The sequence below is a fragment of the Pygocentrus nattereri genome, chromosome 12 (genome assembly GCF_015220715.1).
Source record: "Pygocentrus nattereri isolate fPygNat1 chromosome 12, fPygNat1.pri, whole genome shotgun sequence".
Classification (NCBI taxonomy): Eukaryota; Metazoa; Chordata; class Actinopteri; order Characiformes; family Serrasalmidae; genus Pygocentrus; species Pygocentrus nattereri.
Genome location: NC_051222.1, coordinates 32311860 through 32336763, shown reverse-complemented (window position 1 = coordinate 32336763; position 24904 = coordinate 32311860). Strand labels below are relative to the sequence as shown.

Genomic DNA, 24904 nt, shown 5'->3' with positions numbered 1-24904 from the left:
ATTGGTGCATGATCAGACATGAAAATACTAATAATATCTCAATGAATAGTTGTATCTGTAATTAGACAAAACGTAGTCTATGCAGCAATATGACTTGTGATGAGGGGATTAATATGAATATTCTTTCCAGATATCTACCAGTCCATAATCTGATGAGCATTATTTAAGCAAAGTTGCTGAATGAATAGTTGTATTACTCCGTGATGGAGATGACGGCTCCATTCATGGGGTCAGGACTGTACTGATGTCACCATCTAGTATAAAAAATGGGTTTAGTTTGAAAGTGATTTATGAGATTTATACATGTTGATGATGTTTGAACAAACATTTATGACATTTATGTAAACAAACAGTGTTTTGTTGTTTGTGTTATGACCACACAGGCTGACCTGCTGATCTCAGAATGTCTCTGACTGTTTCTCTGCTGTTTCTGATCTTCATCTGTGGTGAGTCTGAGCTGCTCCTTCAAAACAAAATGTAGACAGATCCCACAAAGTTAATGTATTTTTATATACTGTAGTCAGTTGTGCTGTGTTTGTGTGTGAAGATTCTCACTTTGTGCTTTTATCTCCAAATGACTTCAGCTTATTAAGGCAGATTATTCAAACCAGCTGAAATGAACCGTCTTAGAAATGAGCTGAAGTGGAGACTTTATGCAGCATTTTTACTGACTGAGACCCAAACAGTGAGAATTTACACATTTCTGTGCTTTGTGTTGCAGGAGTTGTTGCTCAGGATGGCTGGAGTGTGAATTACATCTTTAAATCTGTCTGTGTTCCAAAAAGATCTACAGTGTTCATGAGATGCACTTACACATATCCTAGTGATTACTCACTCCAAAAAGCTTTCTGGACCAAACAGTGGCCTGCCAAAAACATAGAACCTCCAAGTCTGTTAGATCATCCAGAGTTCACAGGCAGAGTTCAGTACCTGGGAGATAAAAAACACAACTGCACTCTCAGACTGATTGATGTGAGAGAAACTGATCAAAGTAAATACTACTTCAGATTTATAACAGACAAACCTGGAGGAAAGTATCAAGGTGCAGGTGGAGTTGATCTTTCAGTCACAGGTAAGATCCATCAGCAGAAATAAGACACTGGACTTCATTCACTGGTGTTCAGGATCAGAAAGCAGTTCTGTAATATAAATACAAGATTCCTTAATAGCACTCATGAGAAACGCACTGCTTAGAACTGGAGAACCAGAATTCAGTCCAGAAGTGTTTTATCTTCATTCTCAGCTGCATCAGATTTATCAGAGCTAAATGAAATTTGGTAGAGCAGAAAGGAGTAAAATTTGTGTAAAATAGAAGCTAACTTAGCTGATAACCGCAGAACATTAATAAGAGTCGATCAGCACACTGAGGTGTTTAACAGAGCTGTATTAGCAGTAGATCATTAACTGTAGTACATTAGTCAGAGTCGACCAGCACACTGAGGTGTTTAACGGCGCTGTATTAGCAGTAGATCATTAACTGTAGTACATTAGTCAGAGTCGATCAGCACACTGAGGTGTTTAACGGCGCTGTATTAGCAGTAGATCATTAACTGTAGTACATTAGTCAGAGTCGATCAGCACACTGAGGTGTTTAACGGCGCTGTATTAGCAGTAGATCATTAACTGTAGTACATTAGTCAGAGTCGATCAGCACACTGAGGTGTTTAACAGAGCTGTATTAGCAGTAGATCATTAACTGTAGTACATTAGTCAGAGTCGATCAGCACACTGAGGTGTTTAACTGCGCTGTATTAGCAGTAGTTCATTAACTGTAGTACATTAGTCAGAGTCGATCAGCACACTGAGGTGTTTAACAGAGCTGTATTAGCAGTAGATCATTAACTGTAGTACATTAGTCAGAGTCGATCAGCAGACTGAGTTGTTTAACGTCGCTGTATTAGCAGTAGATCATTAACTGTAGTACATTAGTCAGAGTCGATCAGCGCACTGAGGTGTTTAACAGCACTGTATTAGCAGTAGATCATTAACTGTAGTACATTAGTCAGAGTCGATCAGCACACTGAGGTGTTTAACAGCGCTGTATTAGCAGTAGATCATTAACTGTAGTACATTAGTCAGAGTCGATCAGCACACTGAGGTGTTTAACAGAGCTGTATTAGCAGTAGATCATTAACTGTAGTACATTAGTCAGAGTCGATCAGCACACTGAGGTGTTTAACAGAGCTGTATTAGCAGTAGATCATTAACTGTAGTACATTAGTCAGAGTCGATCAGCACACTGAGGTGTTTAACAGAGCTGTATTAGCAGTAGATCATTAACTGTAGTACATTAGTCAGAGTCGATCAGCACACTGAGGTGTTTAACAGAGCTGTATTAGCAGTAGATCATTAACTGTAGTACATTAGTCAGAGTCGATCAGTGCACTGAGGTGTTTAACAGCGCTGTATTAGCAGTAGATCATTAACTGTAGTACATTAGTCAGAGTCAATCAGCACACTGAGGTGTTTAACGGCACTGTATTAGCAGTAGATCATTAACTGTACTACATTAGTCAGAGTCGATCAGCGCACTGAGGTGTTTAACGGCACTGTATTAGCAGTAGATCATTAACTGTAGTACATTAGTCAGAGTCGATCAGCGCACTGAGGTGTTTAACGGCGCTGTATTAGCAGTAGATCATTAACTGTAGTACATTAGTCAGAGTCGATCAGCGCACTGAGGTGTTTAACAGCGCTGTATTAGCAGTAGATCATTAACTGTAGTACATTAGTCAGAGTCGATCAGCACACTGAGGTGTTTAACAGCGCTGTATTAGCAGTAGATCATTAACTGTAGTACATTAGTCAGAGTCGATCAGCACACTGAGGTGTTTAACAGAGCTGTTTTAGCAGTAGATCATTAACTGTAGTACATTAGTCAGAGTCGATCAGCACACTGAGGTGTTTAACAGCTGTATTAGCAGTAGATCATTAACTGTAGTACATTAGTCAGAGTAGATCAGCAGACTGAGTTGTTTAACGGCGCTGTATTAGCAGTAGATCATTAACTGTAGTACATTAGTCAGAGTCGATCAGCACACTGAGGTGTTTAACAGAGCTGTATTAGCAGTAGATCATTAACTGTAGTACATTAGTCAGAGTCGATCAGCACACTGAGGTGTTTAACAGCGCTGTATTAGCAGTAGATCATTAACTGTAGTACATTAGTCAGAGTCGATCAGCACACTGAGGTGTTTAACAGAGCTGTATTAGCAGTAGATCATTAACTGTAGTACATTAGTCAGAGTCGATCAGCACACTGAGGTGTTTAACGGCGCTGTATTAGCAGTAGATCATTAACTGTAGTACATTAGTCAGAGTCGATCAGCACACTGAGGTGTTTAACGGCGCTGTATTAGCAGTAGATCATTAACTGTAGTACATTAGTCAGAGTCGATCAGCACACTGAGGTGTTTAACGGCGCTGTATTAGCAGTAGATCATTAACTGTTATACATTAGTCAGAGTCGATCAGCACACTGAGGTGTTTAACAGAGCTGTATTAGCAGTAGATCATTAACTGTAGTACATTAGTCAGAGTCGATCAGCACACTGAGGTGTTTAACAGAGCAGTATTAGCAGTAGATCATTAACTGTAGGACATTAGTCAGAGTCGATCAGCGCACTGAGGTGTTTAACAGCGCTGTATTAGCAGTAGATCATTAACTGTAGTACATTAGTCAGAGTCAATCAGCACACTGAGGTGTTTAACAGAGCTGTATTAGCAGTAGATCATTAACTGTACTACATTAGTCAGAGTCGATCAGCGCACTGAGGTGTTTAACGGCACTGTATTAGCAGTAGATCATTAACTGTAGTACATTAGTCAGAGTCGATCAGCGCACTGAGGTGTTTAACAGCGCTGTATTAGCAGTAGATCATTAACTGTAGTACATTAGTCAGAGTCGATCAGCGCACTGAGGTGTTTAACAGCGCTGTATTAGCAGTAGATCATTAATTGTAGTACATTAGTCAGAGTCGATCAGCACACTGAGGTGTTTAACAGCGCTGTATTAGCAGTAGATCATTAACTGTAGTACATTAGTCAGAGTCGATCAGCACACTGAGGTGTTTAACAGCGCTGTATTAGCAGTAGATCATTAACTGTAGTACATTAGTCAGAGTCGATCAACACACTGAGGTGTTTAACAGAGCTGTATTAGCAGTAGATCATTAACTGTAGTACATTAGTCAGAGTCGATCAGCACACTGAGGTGTTTAACAGCTGTATTAGCAGTAGATCATTAACTGTAGTACATTAGTCAGAGTCGATCAGCAGACTGAGTTGTTTAACGGCGCTGTATTAGCAGTAGATCATTAACTGTAGTACATTAGTCAGAGTCGATCAGCACACTGAGGTGTTTAACAGAGCTGTATTAGCAGTAGATCATTAACTGTAGTACATTAGTCAGAGTCGATCAGCACACTGAGGTGTTTAACAGCGCTGTATTAGCAGTAGATCATTAACTGTAGTACATTAGTCAGAGTCGATCAGCACACTGAGGTGTTTAACAGAGCTGTATTAGCAGTAGATCATTAACTGTAGTACATTAGTCAGAGTCGATCAGCACACTGAGGTGTTTAACAGAGCTGTATTAGCAGTAGATCATTAACTGTAGTACATTAGTCAGAGTCGATCAGCACACTGAGGTGTTTAACGGCGCTGTATTAGCAGTAGATCATTAACTGTAGTACATTAGTCAGAGTCGATCAGCGCACTGAGGTGTTTAACGGCGCTGTATTAGCAGTAGATCATTAACTGTAGTACATTAGTCAGAGTCGATCAGCACACTGAGGTGTTTAACAGCTGTATTAGCAGTAGATCATTAACTGTAGTACATTAGTCAGAGTCGATCAGCACACTGAGGTGTTTAACAGCTGTATTAGCAGTAGATCATTAACTGTAGTACATTAGTCAGAGTCGATCAGCACACTGAGGTGTTTAACGGCGCTGTATTAGCAGTAGATCATTAACTGTAGTACATTAGTCAGAGTCGATCAGCACACTGAGGTGTTTAACAGAGCTGTATTAGCAGTAGATCATTAACTGTAGTACATTAGTCAGAGTCGATCAGCACACTGAGGTGTTTAACAGCGCTGTATTAGCAGTAGATCATTAACTGTAGTACATTAGTCAGAGTCGATCAGCACACTGAGGTGTTTAACAGAGCTGTATTAGCAGTAGATCATTAACTGTAGTACATTAGTCAGAGTCGATCAGCACACTGAGGTGTTTAACAGAGCTGTATTAGCAGTAGATCATTAACTGTAGTACATTAGTCAGAGTCGATCAGCACACTGAGGTGTTTAACGGCGCTGTATTAGCAGTAGATCATTAACTGTAGTACATTAGTCAGAGTCGATCAGCGCACTGAGGTGTTTAACGGCGCTGTATTAGCAGTAGATCATTAACTGCAGTACATTAGTCAGAGTCGATCAGCGCACTGAGGTGTTTAACGGCGCAGTATTACCAGTAGATCATTAACTGTAGTACATTAGTCAGAGACGATCAGCGCACTGAGTTGTTTAACGGCGCTGTATTAGCAGTAGATCATTAACTGTAGTACATTAGTCAGAGACGATCAGCGCACTGAGGTGTTTAACGGCGCTGTATTAGCAGTAGATCATTAACTGTAGTACATTAGTCAGAGACGATCAGCGCACTGAGGTGTTTAACGGCGCTGTATTAGCAGTAGATCATTAACTGTAGTACATTAGTCAGAGTCGATCAGCACACTGAGGTGTTTAACGGCGCTGTATTAGCAGTAGATCATTAACTGTAGTACATTAGTCAGAGTCGATCAGCAAACTGAGGTGTTTAACGGCGCTGTATTAGCAGTAGATCATTAACTGTAGTACATTAGTCAGAGTCGATCAGCGCACTGAGGTGTTTAACGGCACTGTATTAGCAGTAGAGCATTAACTGCAGTACATTAGTCAGAGTCGATCAGCGCACTGAGGTGTTTAACGGCGCTGTATTAGCAGTAGATCATTAACTGTAGTACATTAGTCAGAGTCGATCAGCACACTGAGGTGTTTAACAGAGCTGTATTAGCAGTAGATCATTAACTGTAGTACATTAGTCAGAGTCGATCAGCGCACTGAGGTGTTTAACAGCGCTGTATTAGCAGTAGATCATTAACTGTAGTACATTAGTCAGAGTCGATCAGCACACTGAGGTGTTTAACGGCGCTGTATTAGCAGTAGATCATTAACTGTAGTACATTAGTCAGAGTCGATCAGCACACTGAGGTGTTTAACAGAGCTGTATTAGCAGTAGATCATTAACTGTAGTACATTAGTCAGAGTCGATCAGCACACTGAGGTGTTTAACGGCACTGTATTAGCAGTAGATCATTAACTGTAGTACATTAGTCAGAGTCGATCAGCACAATGAGGTGTTTAACAGCGCTGTATTAGCAGTAGATCATTAACTGTAGTACATTAGTCAGAGTCGATCAGCGCACTGAGGTGTTTAACGGCGCTGTATTAGCAGTAGATCATTAACTGTAGTACATTAGTCAGAGTCGATCAGCGCACTGAGGTGTTTAACGGCGCTGTATTAGCAGTAGATCATTAACTGTAGTACATTAGTCAGAGTCGATCAGCGCACTGAGGTGTTTAACGGCGCTGTATTAGCAGTAGATCATTAACTGTAGTACATTAGTCAGAGTCGATCAGCACACTGAGGTGTTTAACAGCGCTGTATTAGCAGTAGATCATTAACTGTAGTACATTAGTCAGAGTCGATCAGCACACTGAGGTGTTTAACGGCGCTGTATTAGCAGTAGATCATTAACTGTAGTACATTAGTCAGAGTCGATCAGCTCACTGAGGTGTTTAACGGCGCTGTATTAGCAGTAGATCATTAACTGTAGTACATTAGTCAGAGTCGATCAGCACACTGAGGTGTTTAACGGCGCTGTATTAGCAGTAGATCATTAACTGTAGTACATTAGTCAGAGTCGATCAGCACACTGAGGTGTTTAACGGCGCTGTATTAGCAGTAGATCATTAACTGTAGTACATTAGTCAGAGTCGATCAGCACACTGAGGTGTTTAACGGCGCTGTATTAGCAGTAGATCATTAACTGTTATACATTAGTCAGAGTCGATCAGCACACTGAGGTGTTTAACAGAGCTGTATTAGCAGTAGATCATTAACTGTAGTACATTAGTCAGAGTCGATCAGCACACTGAGGTGTTTAACAGAGCTGTATTAGCAGTAGATCATTAACTGTAGGACATTAGTCAGAGTCGATCAGCACACTGAGGTGTTTAACAGAGCTGTATTAACAGTAGATCATTAACTGTAGTACATTAGTCAGAGTCGATCAGCACACTGAGGTGTTTAACAGCGCTGTATTAGCAGTAGATCATTAACTGTAGTACATTAGTCAGAGTCGATCAGCACACTGAGGTGTTTAACAGAGCTGTATTAGCAGTAGATCATTAACTGTAGTACATTAGTCAGAGTCGATCAGCACACTGAGGTGTTTAACAGCGCTGTATTAGCAGTAGGTCATTAACTGTAGTCCATTAGTCAGAGTCGATCAGCACACTGAGGTGTTTAACGGCGCTGTATTAGCAGTAGATCATTAACTGTAGTACATTAGTCAGAGTCGATCAGCACACTGAGGTGTTTAACGGCGCTGTATTAGCAGTAGATCATTAACTGTAGTACATTAGTCAGAGTGGATCAGCACACTGAGGTGTTTAACAGAGCTGTATTAGCAGTAGATCATTAACTGTAGTACATTAGTCAGAGTCGATCAGCGCACTGAGGTGTTTAACAGAGCTGTATTAGCAGTAGATCATTAACTGTAGTACATTAGTCAGAGTCGATCAGCACACTGAGGTGTTTAACAGAGCTGTATTAGCAGTAGATCATTAACTGTAGTACATTAGTCAGAGTCGATCAGCGCACTGAGGTGTTTAACAGTGCTGTATTAGCAGTAGATCATTAACTGTAGTACATTAGTAAGAGTCGATCAGCACACTGAGGAGTTTAATAGCTGTATTAGCAGTAGATCATTAACTGTAGTACATTAGTCAGAGTCGATCAGCGCACTGAGGTGTTTAACGGCGCTGTATTAGCAGTAGATCATTAACTGCAGTACATTAGTCAGAGTCGATCAGCGCACTGAGGTGTTTAACGGCGCTGTATTAGCAGTAGATCATTAACTGTAGTACATTAGTCAGAGTCGATCAGCACACTGAGGTGTTTAACAGTGCTGTATTAGCAGTATATCATTAACTGTAGTACATTAGTCAGAGTCGATCAGCGCACTGAGGTGTTTAACGGCGATGTATTAGCAGTAGATCATTAACTGTAGTACATTAGTCAGAGTCGATCAGCACACTGAGGAGTTTAATAGCTGTATTAGCAGTAGATCATTAACTGTAGTATATTAGTCAGAGTCGATCAGCGCACTGAGGTGTTTAACGGCACTGTATTAGCAGTAGATCATTAACTGCAGTACATTAGTCAGAGTCGATCAGCGCACTGAGGTGTTTAACGGCGCTGTATTAGCAGTAGATCATTAACTGTAGTACATTAGTCAGAGTCGATCAGCACACTGAGGTGTTTAACAGTGCTGTATTAGCAGTATATCATTAACTGTAGTACATTAGTCAGAGACGATCAGCGCACTGAGGTGTTTAACGGTGCTGTATTAGCAGTAGATCATTAACTGTAGTACATTAGTCAGAGTCGATCAGCACACTGAGGTGTTTAACAGCGCTGTATTAGCAGTAGATCATTAACTGTAGTACATTAGTCAGAGTCGATCAGCGCACTGAGGTGTTTAACAGAGCTGTATTAGCAGTAGATCATTAACTGTAGTACATTAGTCAGAGTCGATCAGCACACTGAGGTGTTTAACAGCGCTGTATTAGCATTAGATCATTAACTGTAGTACATTAGTCAGAGTCGATCAGCGCACTGAGGTGTTTAACAGAGCTGTATTAGCAGTAGATCATTAACTGTAGTACATTAGTCAGAGTCGATCAGCGCACTGAGGTGTTTAACGGCGATGTATTAGCAGTAGATCATTAACTGTAGTACATTAGTCAGAGTCGATCAGCACACTGAGGTGTTTAACGGCGCTGTATTAGCATTAGATCATTAACTGTAGTACATTAGTCAGAGTCGATCAGCGCACTGAGGTGTTTAACAGAGCTGTATTAGCAGTAGATCATTAACTGTAGTACATTAGTCAGAGTCGATCAGCGCACTGAGGTGTTTAACGGCGATGTATTAGCAGTAGATCATTAACTGTAGTACATTAGTCAGAGTCGATCAGCACACTGAGGTGTTTAACGGCGCTGTATTAGCAGTAGATCATTAACTGTTATACATTAGTCAGAGTCGATCAGCACACTGAGGTGTTTAACGGCGCTGTATTAGCAGTAGATCATTAACTGTAGTACATTAGTCAGAGTCGATCAGCACACTGAGGTGTTTAACAGAGCTGTATTAACAGTAGATCATTAACTGTAGTACATTAGTCAGAGTCGATCAGCACACTGAGGTGTTTAACAGCGCTGTATTAACAGTAGATCATTAACTGTAGTACATTAGTCAGAGTCGATCAGCACACTGAGGTGTTTAACAGCGCTGTATTAGCAGTAGATCATTAACTGTAGTACATTAGTCAGAGTCGATCAGCACACTGAGGTGTTTAACAGAGCTGCATTAGAAGTAGATCATTAACTGTAGTATATTAGTCAGAGTCGATCAGCACAGTGAGGTGTTTAACAGAGCTGTATTAGCAGTAGATCATTAACTGTAGTACATTAGTCAGAGTCGATCAGCGCACTGAGGTGTTTAACGGCGCTGTATTAGCAGTAGGTCATTAACTGTAGTACATTAGTCAGAGTCGATCAGCGCACTGAGGTGTTTAACAGCGCTGTATTAGCAGTAGATCATTAACTGTAGTACATTAGTCAGAGTCGATCAGCACACTGAGGTGTTTAACGGCGCTGTATTAGCAGTAGATCATTAACTGTAGTACATTAGTCAGAGTGGATCAGCACACTGAGGTGTTTAACGGCGCTGTATTAGCAGTAGATCATTAACTGGAGTACATTAGTCAGAGTCGATCAGCGCACTGAGGTGTTTAACAGAGCTGTATTAGCAGTAGATCATTAACTGTAGTACATTAGTCAGAGTCGATCAGCACACTGAGGTGTTTAACAGAGCTGTATTAGCAGTAGGTCATTAACTGTAGTACATTAGTCAGAGTGGATCAGCACACTGAGGTGTTTAACAGCGCTGTATTAGCAGTAGATCATTAACTGTAGTACATTAGTCAGAGTCGATCAGCACACTGAGGTGTTTAACAGAGCTGTATTAGCAGTAGATCATTAACTGTAGTACATTAGTCAGAGTCGATCAGCACACTGAGGTGTTTAACAGAGCTGTATTAGCAGTAGATCATTAACTGTAGTACATTAGTGTGAGTTTGTTTTCTCTTGTTCTCAGATCTCCAGGTGGAGGTTCCTGAGAGAGTGATCGAGGGAGATAAAGTCACTCTCACATGTAAAACCACCTGCAGTCTGACAGTCACACAAACATTCACCTGGTACAGAAATGGACATCCTTTATCCTCCAGGACTGACCAACTCCACCTGCAGCCAATCAGCAGGAAGGATGCAGGCAGGTATCGCTGTGCTGTACTGAGTCAGAACCTTCACTCTCCTGAGGTCACTCTTAATGTCAGATGTAAGTATATATTAATTGATTTGCTCTTAAATTGAATCTGATTCCAGATCAGCTCTACATTTCAGAGATGTTTCAGAGAGGCTAAATTTAGTGTTAAACTCTGGCTAAAATTAGTGTTAAAATCTAAAATTAATCAAAGTAAAATCCAATGTTCATTGGCTTTAATTAATTGCTATAAATATTTTAAAGCTGTGCACTGACATATTACAGTTTTCTTTGGCTTATTTGAGGACTTGCTTTCTGGTTCTCAGATCTCCAGGTGGAGGTTCCTGAGAGAGTGATAGAGGGAGATAAAGTCACTCTCACATGTAAAACCAGCTTCAGTCTGTCTTACAGACCAAAATTCACCTGGTACAGAAATGGACGTTATTTATCCTTCAGGACTGATCAGCTCCACCTGCAGCCGGTCAGCAGGGAGGATGCAGGCAGGTATTGCTGTGCTGTACTGGATCAGAACCTTTACTCTCCTGAGGTCACTCTTAATGTGAGATGTAAGTCCAGATTCATTCATTCAGTCTCAGAACACAAACAAAGCTGAGAGTTTGTGTCAGTCACATTAATCTCAGTCCTGATGTAATAAATAAAAGACAGAAATTATTTTACTGTAAAAGCTTATATACGTCTCTGATCTATAATTATTTAGTATCACCTCTTGCTCTTTACATTGTGTGAAATTTCATGTAGAAATGACCAAAAGAAACGGGCCAAAAAGATTTGGATAAAATTCTGGTTCCACTGACGTTCATTAAAAATAAAGTAGGTTTTTTCGTCCTGTAAAGGTTTTGGAGATACAAGGTTTTCTTCTGACAACGGCGATATTTATGCATTTAATGCAATGTGGTAAACAGCAGAACACAAGTAGAAACATCATATTGAACTGCTGTCTCTCTTATTTGTTAAATACAATGATTCAGTTAATGAAGCCAAAAAAAACTTTCTTTGAAAATCTCAATATCCAATGTGATCTGAAAGTCCGTATTCCTTTTACTTCCCAAGAAAAGATTACAGTAATTCTATACATACAGTGGATGGATGGATGGATGGATGGATGGATGGATGGATGGATGAAATTATTCCTAAAGCTTCCAGTACAATAATCTTCATATGCTAATGTTAATGATGGGTATCTACAATAGAATATGAGGTGGATTTACAGGACTTTATTCATTTGATTATTCTACAGAAAAGCCCCTCTGAAAAGTTTCATTTGTCGTTCTACCTCTAGATGGCCCAAAGAGCATCTCAGTGTCCATCAGTCCCTCTGGTGAAATAGTGGAGGGCAGTTCAGTGACTCTGACCTGCAGCAGTGATGCAAACCCACCTGTGGAATATAACTGGTTTAAAGGAACATCATCAGTAGGAAAAGGCAAGACTTACACAGTGAAGAAGATCAGCTCTGTGGACAGTGGAGAATATAAGTGCAGATCCAGTAATAAACATGGAGAGAAACTATCTGAAGCTCTAACTCTGAATGTTTTGTGTGAGTCTGTTTTGTAGCAGTTCTCTTTTCTAGATCTGTAATATCCTCTGATCATTAGATCATTCATGGCTTTTTTCGTCTGATTTCCAGATCCTCCAAAGAGCATCTCAGTGTCCATCAGTCCTACTGGTGAAATAGTGGAAGGCAGGTCAGTGACTCTGACCTGCAGCAGTGATGCAAGCCCACCTGTGCAGAACTACACCTGGTTTAAAGGAACATCATTAGTAGTAAAAGGAGAGACTTACACAATGAAGAAGATCAGCTCTGTGGACAGTGGAGAATACAAGTGCAGGTCCAGTAATGAACATGGAGAGAAACTCTCTGAAGCTCTAACTCTGAATGTTTTGTGTGAGTGTAATGTTGATGTGCACCAACAATTTGCTGACATTCCTAAACACCACTTAGTGACTTAAAAATAACTCTAACATTTTAGAATTTCTGATGTTTTAGATCCTCCAAAGAGCATCTCAGTGTCCATCAATCCCTCTGGTGAAATAGTGGAGGGCAGTTCAGTGACTCTGACCTGCAGCAGTGATGCAAACCCACCTGTGCAGAACTATACCTGGTTTAAGAAGCCAAATACAGGAGCCCTGCAGAAATCAACAAGTCAAATCTACAGCATCTCAAACATCAGCTCTGCAGACAGTGGGGAATACCATTGCATGGCAACCAACGAACACGGGTCTAAATACTCAGAGTACAAGTCATTAACAGTACTGTGTAAGTTGTTGGTCTGCATCTTTGTCACTCGTGTTGATTTGAAATGTACAGAAGGACTATCTGTAGTAAAAGTTGCTCTTCTGCCATTATATTTTCTAGATGCTCCAAAGAAAGTCCTGGTGTCCATCAATGAAACTTCAGAGGGTAGTTCAGTGAATCTGACCTGCAGCAGTGATGCAAACCCACCTGTGCAGAACTACACCTGGTTTAAAGAAGGTGGAAGCTCACCTGTAGGATCTGGACACAGTTACAGGGCTCCACAGAGTGGATCCTACTACTGTGAGGCTCAGAATGAACACGGATCTCAGAAATCAGCTGCAGTGACTGTCACTGTGAAAGGTATTAGTGATGTGGAAAAACCTGTAAATCTGAGCAACATTTTGTAAAACCTGACACATTTCTGTGCTCACAGGGGCTGGGAATCCAGTTCTGTATGGCGTGTTTGGAGTGTCAGCTGTATTGTTATTTGTTTGTGTTGCTGTTTTTTATGTGAGGTAAGCAGATGCATCCTTTCTCATTACCAAACTGGAAAAAATCCTTTTAAAATTAACATTGCAGAGTATTTAATTGTACGTTAACATGCTGTTGTAACATGCTGGGGTTGGTACAGTGTTGTGGGTAACACTACTGCCTCCCACACTGCAGACCTACACTATACCTATAAGAGCCCTTCGGCAAGACTCCTAACACTACCTTCACCTACCTGTTTAAAAAATGGTCAAACTGTAAGTCTCTCTGGATAAGAGTGTCTGCCAGAAACTTAAAGGTTTTCTGTCATTGGAATCCGATTTAAATGCATGTTTCTTGTAATGTCACCAGTGAAAAACCTATTCATTTTCCATTATTTTACGCTGTTATTTGAATCATTCATTGACTGAATTCTTTTTCCCAGGAGAAAGAGCCGAGGAGGCACAGCTACATGCATGACACTGGCAAGTCACCCAAAACTCTTCTGTAATTTATTCTGCACTGTTTTGTCAGTTCTGTGCAGCGCTGGAGGAAGGACCTCCCAGCATTCCTTGCAGTTTGGCTAGTTACTATAAGCTTTCATTTTTTCATCTGCAGTTCATGTTTTATTTCCCTATTTTGTCATAGCAAGATATTTTTGTTCTACAAATTCTGTTTTAATGTACTGTACTTGTGTTTTCTGATAGTAACTGTAAAGGTGTAATAGTGTTTGTTGTTTCAGGCTACTTCACTCTGTAAGAATGTGAGAAATGTTTGTTTTGTTGGCATAAATGAATGTAACGTCTACGAGTGTAGTGAAATACTGATGCACATCAGAAAACAGTAGAGTCACGTAGATGTAGCACCCTGCATCCAGTGTGAATCAACCAGGAAACAGGCTAAACCCATACGGCCGTCCCATGTGTGTGCATTTAGGACAAAACAGAGCAAATGACAACAGTGTAAAACAGAAGCGTATGAAACCACATAGAGCAACACAGTTTATATTGAAGAAGGACATTTAACTAGTAAGATTTATGTTAACAGTCAGGTCTACTTGCAATCTTAACAATAACCAGGAGAGTTGGTATTCAGTCAAAAAGTAACATACACTCCCCGGCCACTTTATTACATACACCTGTTCAATTGCTTTTTAACACAAATAGCTAATCAGCCAATCACATGGCTGTAGCTTGATGCATTTAGGCATGTAGAGGAGGTCAAGACGACTTGCTGAAGTGCAGGCCGAGCATCAGAATGAGGAAGAAAGGGGATTTAATGGACTTTGAACGTGGCGTGGTTGTTGGAGCCAGACGGGCTGGTCTGAGTATTTCAGAAACTGCTGATCTACTTGGATTTTCACACACAACCATCTCTAGGGTTTACAGAGAACGGTCAGAGAAAGAGGAAATATTCAGTGAGCGGTCAGTTGTGTGGACGAAAATGCCTTGTTGATGTGAGAGGTCAGAGGAGAATGGGCAGACTAGTTCCAGATGATAGAAAGGCAACAGGAACTCAAATAACCAACCGAAATATCTGAGGAACGTTTCCAACACCTTGTTGAAAGTGTGGCACAAAGAATTAAGGCATTTCTGAAGGCAAAAGGGGGTCCAACCTTTTACTAGCAACTAGTACCTAATAAAGTGGCCAGTGAGTGTATAACAAGTGACTCTTACTCTCAACTCTCTCTAACAAAGGACCAGTAAAAACAGTTCAAAAAGTTGCCCTGAAATAAAATCTTTATGAATAAAATATAACGCTTACAGAGCTGTTGTGAGGTGAGGCTGAGGCTCTCTTCTTTATCCATCCGGTGGTGGCACAACATCTCCAAAAGTGGTGGGGCAAAACATATTGTTAAAAAAAAAAGTGGCTGGCTGAGTGAAATACACTAAAACTGCCTTTCAAAAAGGACAGACACACAGGTCAGTGTAATTCATGCTAAACTAGAGAAGGAGCTTTGGGGCAGTCGTGTGCTGAAGGTTAGGGAACTGGCCCTGTGACTGGAAGGTCGCCAGTTTGATCCCCAGTGCTGACAGTCCATGACTGAGGTGTCCTTGAGCAAGACACCTAACCCCCAAATGCTCCCTGGTTGCCATGGAGAGGGCTGCCCACCGCTCTGGGCAAGTGTGCTCACTGCCCCCTAGTGTGTGTGTGTGTGTGTGTGTGTGTGTGTGTGTGTGTATGTGGTCTTTCACTTCACAGATGGGTTAAATGCAGAGGGTTATTTAAAAAGTGTCACTTAACATCTTAAAAGATACAGGCAGTCAGTGAAGTTCCTAAATGGGTTAATATGTATGGAAGGCAAATCTGGAAAAAAAAGAAATTAAGAATTTAAAACAATGTAAATGCAAATATAAGCAATGAAAAAAAAATTCCCAAACATCTGCGCAAATATCCTGGTAAATTTGAAAACAACATGTACCGGAAAGAAGAAAACAGCCTACATAGCGTAAGGAAGTGGCATTTTACGATTAAATTTCATGTGAAATCCATATTTTATAGTATAAGACCTTAACAAAGCACATTCATGAAATAAAGTAGGGGCCTTTTTGCATGAGGCACTAGAAATGTAATGTTTCTGAATCAAATCGTATCAGAGCTGCACTGAATTCTATTAGATCCCCAATAAATCAAGTAGATTCCGTTGTTTAACTTGCATTTTTGTACTAAATTGTAGATCATGTATCAAGATCTAACTAATCTAAATCTTTTTAATGGGATTTTTCCATGTGGAAACCACCGCTGACCGAGCTTTGCAGAGTTTTAGCTGGAGTTACTGTTGGTTCTTGGTATAAATATGGTCACTCGGCTATAAGAAAAAAACCTGCAGTAATAAAATTCAGTAGTACTCATCCTCAGATGTGGAGATAAATATGTTGTTTTGAACATAGTGCTATCCCAACTAGCTGCACTAGAAACTATATAGTAAATTGTCCCAAATATGAAAAAAAAATGTTATTTTATATCATAATAATCGTGTTTTGTTAAATCATTTGCTCTAATGTGTCTTTTTCACTTTAGGGGAATCAATGCAGCAATTTGGAAACACCTGGACTTGGAGCACCACCCAGAGATACAACACCTGATCCAGATCCAGCGACTCAGCAAAATGTGGAGGCCAGCGTCCAGGACCAACATCATAAAGTAGTAGAGAAGACTGAAGGAGATGATGTTCAGTATGCCAGTGTCAGATTTATTTGCACTGGTACTAACAACAAGTGAGAGAACCCATCACCTCCTCAAACTGTATCAGATCAGTTATTTTGTCTAATCTAACATACAGCAGCTTAAAACTGGAAATTTAATTAAATGATAGTTTTCTCCGTCACTCCCTGTTTACTCTGCTATTACAGGACTGCGGCTTCCACACATCATGATGTCTCAGTGATCTACAGCATCATGAAATGAACAGCTTTGCAGTTCTGTGCAGGACCAACGTTACGACCCACAGACATTACTATACCCAGTCATGTGAGTTAGGTACTTTTCCAGCCTTTTGTTGCCCCGTCTGAATTTTCTAAATGAGTTCTAAATGAGTTAATGTTTTTTTATGAAATAGTAAAAAGTCTCACTTTCAACACCTGAGTTGTGTTCTATTGTGTTCTATGGTATATTGTGAATAAAATATGGGTCTTTGAGATTTGCAAATCATTGCATTCTGTTTTTATTTATGTTTATTTACATTTTATGCAGCATCCTGGCGTTCCAATTCCAAAATTATGAAAAGTCCGATTTATTTATTTAATTAATTTATTATCCAATTCCAATTATGAAATTTGCACACAATGTAAAGGACTGTAAATGACAAAAATGGAGACAAACAAGGTTTTATTCCGACAACAGTGATCACCTGTTCAGTTGCTTGTTAACACAAATAGCTAATCAGCCAATCACACGGCCACAGCTCAATGCATTTAGGCATGTAGAGGTGGTCAAGACAACTTGCTGAAGTGCAGACCGAGCATCAGAACGGGGAAGAAAGGGGATTTAAGTGACTTTGAACGTGGCGTGGTTGTTGGTGCCAGACGGGCTGGTCTGAGTATTTCAGAAACTGCTGATCTGCTGGGATTTTCACACACAGCCATCTCTAGGGTTTACAGAGAACGGTCCGAAAAAGAGGAAATATCCAGTGAGCGGTCAGTTGTGTGGACGAAAATGCCTTGTTGATGTGAGAGGTCAGAGGAGAATGGGCAGACTGGTTCCAGATGATAGAAAGGCAACAGTAACTCAAATAACCAACCAAAATCTCTGAGAAACATTTCCAACACCTTGTTGAAAGTCTGCCACAAAGAATTAAGGCAGGTCTGAAGGCAAAAGGGGGTCCAGTCTTTTACTAGCAAGGTGTACCTAATAAAGTGGCTGGTGAGTGTATATACAAACAAATTAAATTTGCTAAATCAAGAAAAAAAGGAGAAAAAACAAGAAAAGTTTCATAAGTAGAGATAAAGGGGATGTTGACAGGGTGTCCAAACTTTTGTACATGCCAAAATATTTTCATAATCAAATATGAAATAACTGTCCATTAACAATTGCAACTGTAAATAACATAATGATCTCTCATCAGCCTGACTGTGCCAAATATAATAAAAAGAGAAAAACAGTTCAAGCCCAGGGATTGCAATAAGTGATATAGACATGGACATTAAAGAGCAGGTATATACTAGATAAATATATGATTTTAGGCTTTATATGAACAAAAATGTGTGTTTATGCTTCATGAGTTGCATGAAATACCTTCAAAATGATGTTCCACACTGTTTAATCCAGACCAGACAGCTTTTCTGCTTCTGTATTCAGTTTAAAGCATCAATATTTTTTCTGTCCTGCTATTTTTATCCACAATCATTAAGAACCACAAAAAAGACCACAGTCTGGACAGACCTGATCATTGTTTGTAGAGACTCATCATTTCATCTAAAGAACCTTTCAAGCTCCTTCATCCTTGTTCTCCTGAGTGCCAATCTGTGCTGTATCTATTGACTGTAGGATCCATTTTTGGTAATATTTGCTCCAAGAAGATGATGTCTAATCATACATTTATCAGTCGTGGGTTGGAGGTTAGGGAACCAGCCTGGTCCCAGAAGGTCGCCAGTTCGATCCCCAGAACCGACAGCACATGACTGAGGTGTCCTTGAGCAAGACACCTGACCCCCAACTGCTCCCCAGGTGCTGCGGATAGGGCTGCCCACCGCTCCACACAAGTGTGCTCACTGCCCCCTAGTGTGTGTGTGCTCACTAGAGTGTATGTGGTGTTTCACTTCACGGATGGGTTAAATGCGGAGGTGGGATTTCCCCGTTGTGGGACTAATAAGGGTCACTTAATCTTAATGAAAAAGCGACTGTTAATATTGTTTTAATAATATTGTTAATAAATAACTGAAATATGATGAGCAGAAGACAAAGATGGACGGAGGGTCAGAGGTCCAGATATCAGTCTCGGAGTCCAGATATGGGTCTTAGAGTACAGTGTGCATGTAATTACAGGTACATTCCTCGAGGTGGCAGCACAAACCAACATTAGAAGACAAACCAACTCTGACATCACCACAGAGTAGAGTTCAGATATTGAGGAAGTTCTAGTGAGAGGAAAAGAAGCAGCTGGTCAGTGGAAGTAAAACACACTGACTACAGAAAACAAGAAAGATGCTGAAAAGTGATTAAATGGACAAATGTTCATCATCTAACTGCTCACTTATTAATGTTACGTGGTTATGGAGCAGTTCTTCTAGTGTTTTTATGATATAGATTTGTTTTAATGGGAATAAGTGTGTCTTGGGATGAAGAACTGACTGTGAGAAAGTCAGCAACACTTTAACCACATACAGTTTAGCAGTTTAAACTGTGAAAGCTCCTCCTTTTCTCTGGATTCGTTCTCTGAGTTCAGGAGATGATCGTCGCTTAATGAAGGTAGGAAACACTCTTAGTGCTTTTGGAATTAATAAAGAGTCATTAATTCATAGTTAAGGGACAGAGAAGTGAACTGATATTAATATTTGTGCTGTGTTTAGTTTAATAAGTGTAGATTGACTGTTGATCTTTTGGTTCTACTACAGAACATTTACTGAGACTCTAATAATGAAGTGCATGTATATAATATCAGCAATGCAGCTCCAACATGAGGCCTCACTACATTACAGGCCTCTATTGGACAATCTTGTGCCAGTTCACACTGAAAATGCAATAGATAAAGTTTAATTCATACTAATGAAAACGAACTAGTTCATGGCCGTTTGTTTCTTTTTTCTCAGTAACTACGCCGCTATTCTTTTTCAATAGAAACTCGACCCATCCATTACCAGGCCAAAATCAATCACTACTCTAAATGAACTAAATGAATTATTCTGTCACTGAACAATCACATGCAGGACTTACATTTAAAACTTTAACTCACATTAAAAACCAATGCTGAGTGTGAGAGTATATTTTAACACTTAAACAATGTGTTATATTATGCTGACAATTAAACAGTATATTGTATGAAAAAAGTATTTAGACAATATTAACTTATGCAGCAATTAAAAACCACAGAATAGATTGAAAAAAAACCTCCAAAATGACCTGCATTACTGTGACAACACCAGACAAAAACTTTAATGTAAGTAAAAATACTGACTGAGAATGTAAAAGAACATAAAAGTAAACAATCAGTAAACAACAAGTGTGTAACTCCCTCCAAGTTGAAAAACGGACACAAGGCGTTCCTGATTTTTACTGGCATTTAATCGGACACAGATGTCATTAACGATGCCGTGAGAACTGTACAAACATAAAATAATACATTTTCATACAGTAAGGGATTCTCATAGAGAATAGACAATAAGAATATGATTCAACAACATAAAATATTCACAAATCAGTGGCTTGACTTACAAACAACATCAGTAAATTCTGTATAGTCCTTGAGGCCACGTAACTAACAGAAACTTGACAAGTCTTTCACAGATAAACATCTTATTTCCGATATACACACATTAAAATACAAATTGCATACCTCATTGGCCGCATTAACTTGAAAGGGTTAACAAAAACACATCTCGGAATGTCTTCTTTAACCAAGAGTCAAACTTCGCCGCACGCTTCTCCAAATCTCTAGCGTACGGAGAGAAAAAAAAAAAAAACACGTTGCCCTCTACCGAGTGTAGCGTGTAACTGAAAATATCGCTCTATCCCAAACAGCAAATTAAACATTGGTTCCACCCTGGAAACACTTGTAGAACCTTTAAACGTGCAATTTTTAACGATACATATTACAATCAGATTTTAATAAACATACATTATTTTACCTTACTTGAACTTATTTATTGTTACTTCAATCATGAATTTAACAAACTGTATGACTGCCACTGACGGCAGCCACACTCCCACCAAATCACTGGTGATTTCCAACTAAACCTGAATGCAAAGGAAAAATAAAAATGTAAATGATGTTTTAGATCTAACAAACTATTGTTCTGCACTATTCAGCTTCAAGTAGAGTAACTGTTTTGTGAATAGGCCTCTCAAGGTATACTGGCTTGTTAACTCTTTTTCCTTGGTCATCCAGTGCTGCATCACTCATTAACAGCTCGAGTTTCCTAATGACTCCATCTTCACTAGGGTACACTTTAGTGATTTTAGCCAGCTTCCACTCATTTCTGGGTAGACTATTGTCCATCAGAATCACAAAATCATTGACCTTGGCATTTCTCTGTGTCTTGTACCATTTGTTTCTCTGCTGAAGATTCAGCAAGTATTCCCTTTTCCATCTGGTCCAAAATACATTGGCCAAGTATTGCACCTTGCGCCACCTTTTGCGAAGATAAAGGTCTTCTTTCACAAACTCACCGGGTGGTGGCAAGACCACTGAAGACTTCATAGTCAGGATGTGATTCGGTGTAAGAGGTTGTGGAGAACTGGGATCATTGAGCAGGTGAGTTGTTAATGGTCTACTATTTATGATCGCCATAACTTCATAAAGGTATGTACGCAAGGATGAAGTGTCAAGTCTTTTGGACGAATGATCTAGGATGGACGTCAGCACACTCCTTATCGTCCTGATCTGCCTTTCCCAGGCTCCACCCATATGGCTAGCAGATGCTGGGTTCATGACAAATTCACAACCTAATTGTTTTAGGCCTTCTTGGTCCATTTTCTTTACAGATTCCAAGAACTCTCGTCTTGCTCCAGCAAAGTTGGTTCCCTGATCTGATCGAAGCTGCCGAACATTTCCACGAATGGCAATCAATGTTCGCAGAGCATTAATAAAAGCGTCAGTTGTCATGTCATCAAGTAGCTCTATGTGCACAGCACGAGAGCACAGGCAAGTGAAGAGTAGACCATAGCGTTTAAGTTCCTTTCTTCCCTCCTTAATGTAAAATGGGCCGAAGCAGTCCATTCCACAATAGGCAAAGGGAGGCGCTGTTTCAACTCTTTCACGTGGTAAATCTGCCATTCTTTGAGCTTCAGCATTTCTTCGGAACTTTCTACATTTGACACATTTGTGAATGTAGGAAGACACAGCATGACTGCAGCCTACTATCCAAATGCCGTTTGATCGTAACTCATTCAAGGTCATCCCACGTCCCTGGTGATGAACCTTTTGATGGAAGTGTCCAATCAGTAATTGTGATATGTGGGTTTTGCTTGGCAAGATTGCTGGATGTTTAATGTGTGCATGTAAATCAGAGCGCTCCAGCCGACCTCCTACTCTGAGCACACCCATTTCATCCAAGAAAGGATTCAGTTTGTGCAGCCTATTTGTGCTGTCCCTTGTTATCTCCTTTTTGGATTTTAGATCTTTGATTTCTTCAGAAAACACTTCCTTTTGGGTGGTAGATATGATGAAAAGCTCCGCCTCTTTTCTTTCCTCAAGACTGGTGACTTCGTTGGTTCTAGACACCAGACCCTTGACCTCCTTGACGCATCGCATGAGTCGTGCAATGGCTTTAACTAGTCTTGTCCAGCTTGAGAACTTTAAGAAATGATTAAGCAGCGAATCTTCTGTCGTCAGTGTCTTATGGACGAAGGTTTTGCGAAGTTCTGGATCTTCAGCTCCCAACTCTCCCACCTTATCATCATAAGCAGGAAGTTTGCTATGCCAGAGAAAATCTGGACCAGTGAGCCAGTTGGAAGTAATTAGTCCCTTTGCTGTCAAACCCCGTGATGCGTGATCAGCAGGGTTGTCCTCAGAGGACACGTATCTCCACTGATCTGGATCGGAACCTTCTTGTATACGTTGAATACGATTGGCCACAAATATGTGAAACCGTCTAGCATCGTTGTTAATGTATCCAAGAACGACTTTCGAGTCCGTCCAGAAGAATTCTTGGGCTTGAACTTCCATTTCCCTTTTAAGCAGGTCACTAGTTCGTACAGCAATAACAGCTGCTGACAGCTCAAGCCTGGGTATTGTGGTGACCCTTGTAGGAGTCACCCTGGCCTTGCCAATAACTAGGGAACAGCAGACTTGGTTTGATACACTGATTGCTCTCAAGTAAGAACATTCACCATAACCTTTAACACTTGCATCTGAGAAATGATGCAATTCATATCTTTCAACTTTCTCAAACCCTTCTGGGAGATAACATCTTTGAATCTTAATGTCAGTCAGATTCTTAAGATCCAACAGCCAAGACTCCCACCGTGGTTTGAGATCTTCTGACAATGGCTCGTCCCATCCAATCTTGTCTCGACACATCTCTTGGAGTATTTGCTTCCCGACCAGAATAAATGGTGCCACAAACCCAAGAGGGTCATAGATGGATGCCACAGTTGATAAAACTCCTCTTCTAGAGAGTGGGCGTTCATCCACAATCACTCTGAAGTGGAACTGGTCTGAAACAACACACCATTTGATTCCCAAAGCTCTCTCAATTTGTGACCCTCCAAGCGCCATGTCACGGTTTCTTACTGAATCTGCACATTCCTCCTCCGGAATGGATGCAAGGACATCATGGTTGTTGGAAACAAACTTGTGAATTCTCAGTTTGCCAGCACTGCAGAGTTCCCTTGCTTCTTTCACCAACCTTATAGCTTCGTCTTTGGTTGCAACACTTGTCAGTCCATCATCAACATAAAAATTTCGTTCGATGAACTGAATAGTTGTTTCACTGTAATGACCTTGCCCTTGGGCAGCGACATGCTTCAACCCAAAGTTTGCACAACCAGGCGACGACGCAGCTCCAAATAGATGTACTCGCATGCGATAGACTGATGGTTGGGCCTGGAAATTTCCACCATCCCACCAGAGAAATCTCAAGTAGTCCTGGTCCTCTGGTTTGACGTGAAATTGATGGAACATGCGCTCGATATCGCACATTATGGCGACTTGTCCCTTACGAAAGCGGCAGAGAACACCTATCAGGCTGTTTGTTAATTCTGGTCCCGTGAGCAGATAGTCATTTAATGACACACCATCAAACCTTGCCGAGCAGTCGAACACGACCCGTATTTTTCCTGGTTTGTATGGGTGGTACACTCCGTGATGTGGAATGTACCACGCAGGACTGCTGTTGATTTCTTCTTCTGGGACCTTTTCTGCATCCCCATTTGTTATGATTTCATTCATAAAGATTGTGTAGTCCTTTTGGTATTGCTTATCTCTTTCAAATCTCCGTTTCAAGCATCTGAGCCTGTGAACTGCACACACCTTATTATCTGGGAGGTTTGGTTGATCCGTTTTGAAGGGGAGTGGCATTTCACAGTGGCCATTCGCTTTAATTTTGATTCCTTCTTCCATTATGGTTATGAAACGCAAATCTTCCTGAGATAACTTTGCGTCTTCAACTCTTCTCTCACTGAAGTCAGACTCCAGCAGTCTCAACACATCTGGTGGAGAAATGAACTCTTTGACCTGAGTTCGGTATATGTATTTCACTTCGGTTGTGAGGTTCTTAGATGTTTGGAGTTGAGGTTTCACGAACTTCGTGATGATCTTGTGACTGCTCCCAATGGCATCACCATAGTCGACACATGGGCTAACACAACCGACTATGCTCCATCCAAGATTTTTTTTTTTGAGCAAATGGCTCATTGTCTTTACCTGGTACAACTTCTCGGGGTAACAACGCCTGTGGGCAGTTGTAACCTATGAGCAGTCCTACATCACACTCAATCAATGGCGCGATCTCCTCCGCAAGATGCTCTAAGTGTCGCCATGCTCTTGCAGTTTTTGGTGTCGGAATATGACTTAGATTAGCGGGAATGAACTCTCTTGAATAGGTTACAGGGAGAGAGATCTTCTTTGACGAATAGAAACCTCTCACCTGCAGTCCAACTAACCTCTGACTTGGGATGATTGTATTTCTGGATGAAAGTGTGGAGAGTTTTAACTGCACAGGTTCTCCTTTCATTTCCAGAACTTCTGCCTTATCTTGCATGATGAATGTGGTATCGCTTTGGTTATCAAGAAGCGCATATACAAGAATTTCATTCTCTGGATTATTTGATGTGGATAACCACACTGGAACAACTGTAGAGGAGTACATGCTGTCCATGCCTTGCACCACTCTGTTGGATGTAGCTTCATTTGAGGGTTCAGTGGTGTGTTTGTGC

The 24904-nt window shown here is 40.6% G+C and overlaps 1 protein-coding gene across 1 annotated transcript in view; it reads left to right on the top strand.

Moving 5' to 3' along the window:
- Positions 1–203: 203 nt before the first annotated feature.
- The window catches only part of LOC108443958 (B-cell receptor CD22-like), a 34654-nt gene continuing 9953 nt past the window's right edge, over positions 204–24904 (top strand). Inside the window, exons 1-7 of the mRNA XM_037543283.1 lie at positions 204–229; positions 403–446; positions 722–1072; positions 10486–10725; positions 10977–11216; positions 11951–12205; positions 12656–12925. Coding sequence (XP_037399180.1) covers positions 204–229; positions 403–446; positions 722–1072; positions 10486–10725; positions 10977–11216; positions 11951–12205; positions 12656–12925 — 1426 coding nt within the window. The remainder of the gene's footprint in view (positions 230–402; positions 447–721; positions 1073–10485; positions 10726–10976; positions 11217–11950; positions 12206–12655; positions 12926–24904) is intronic.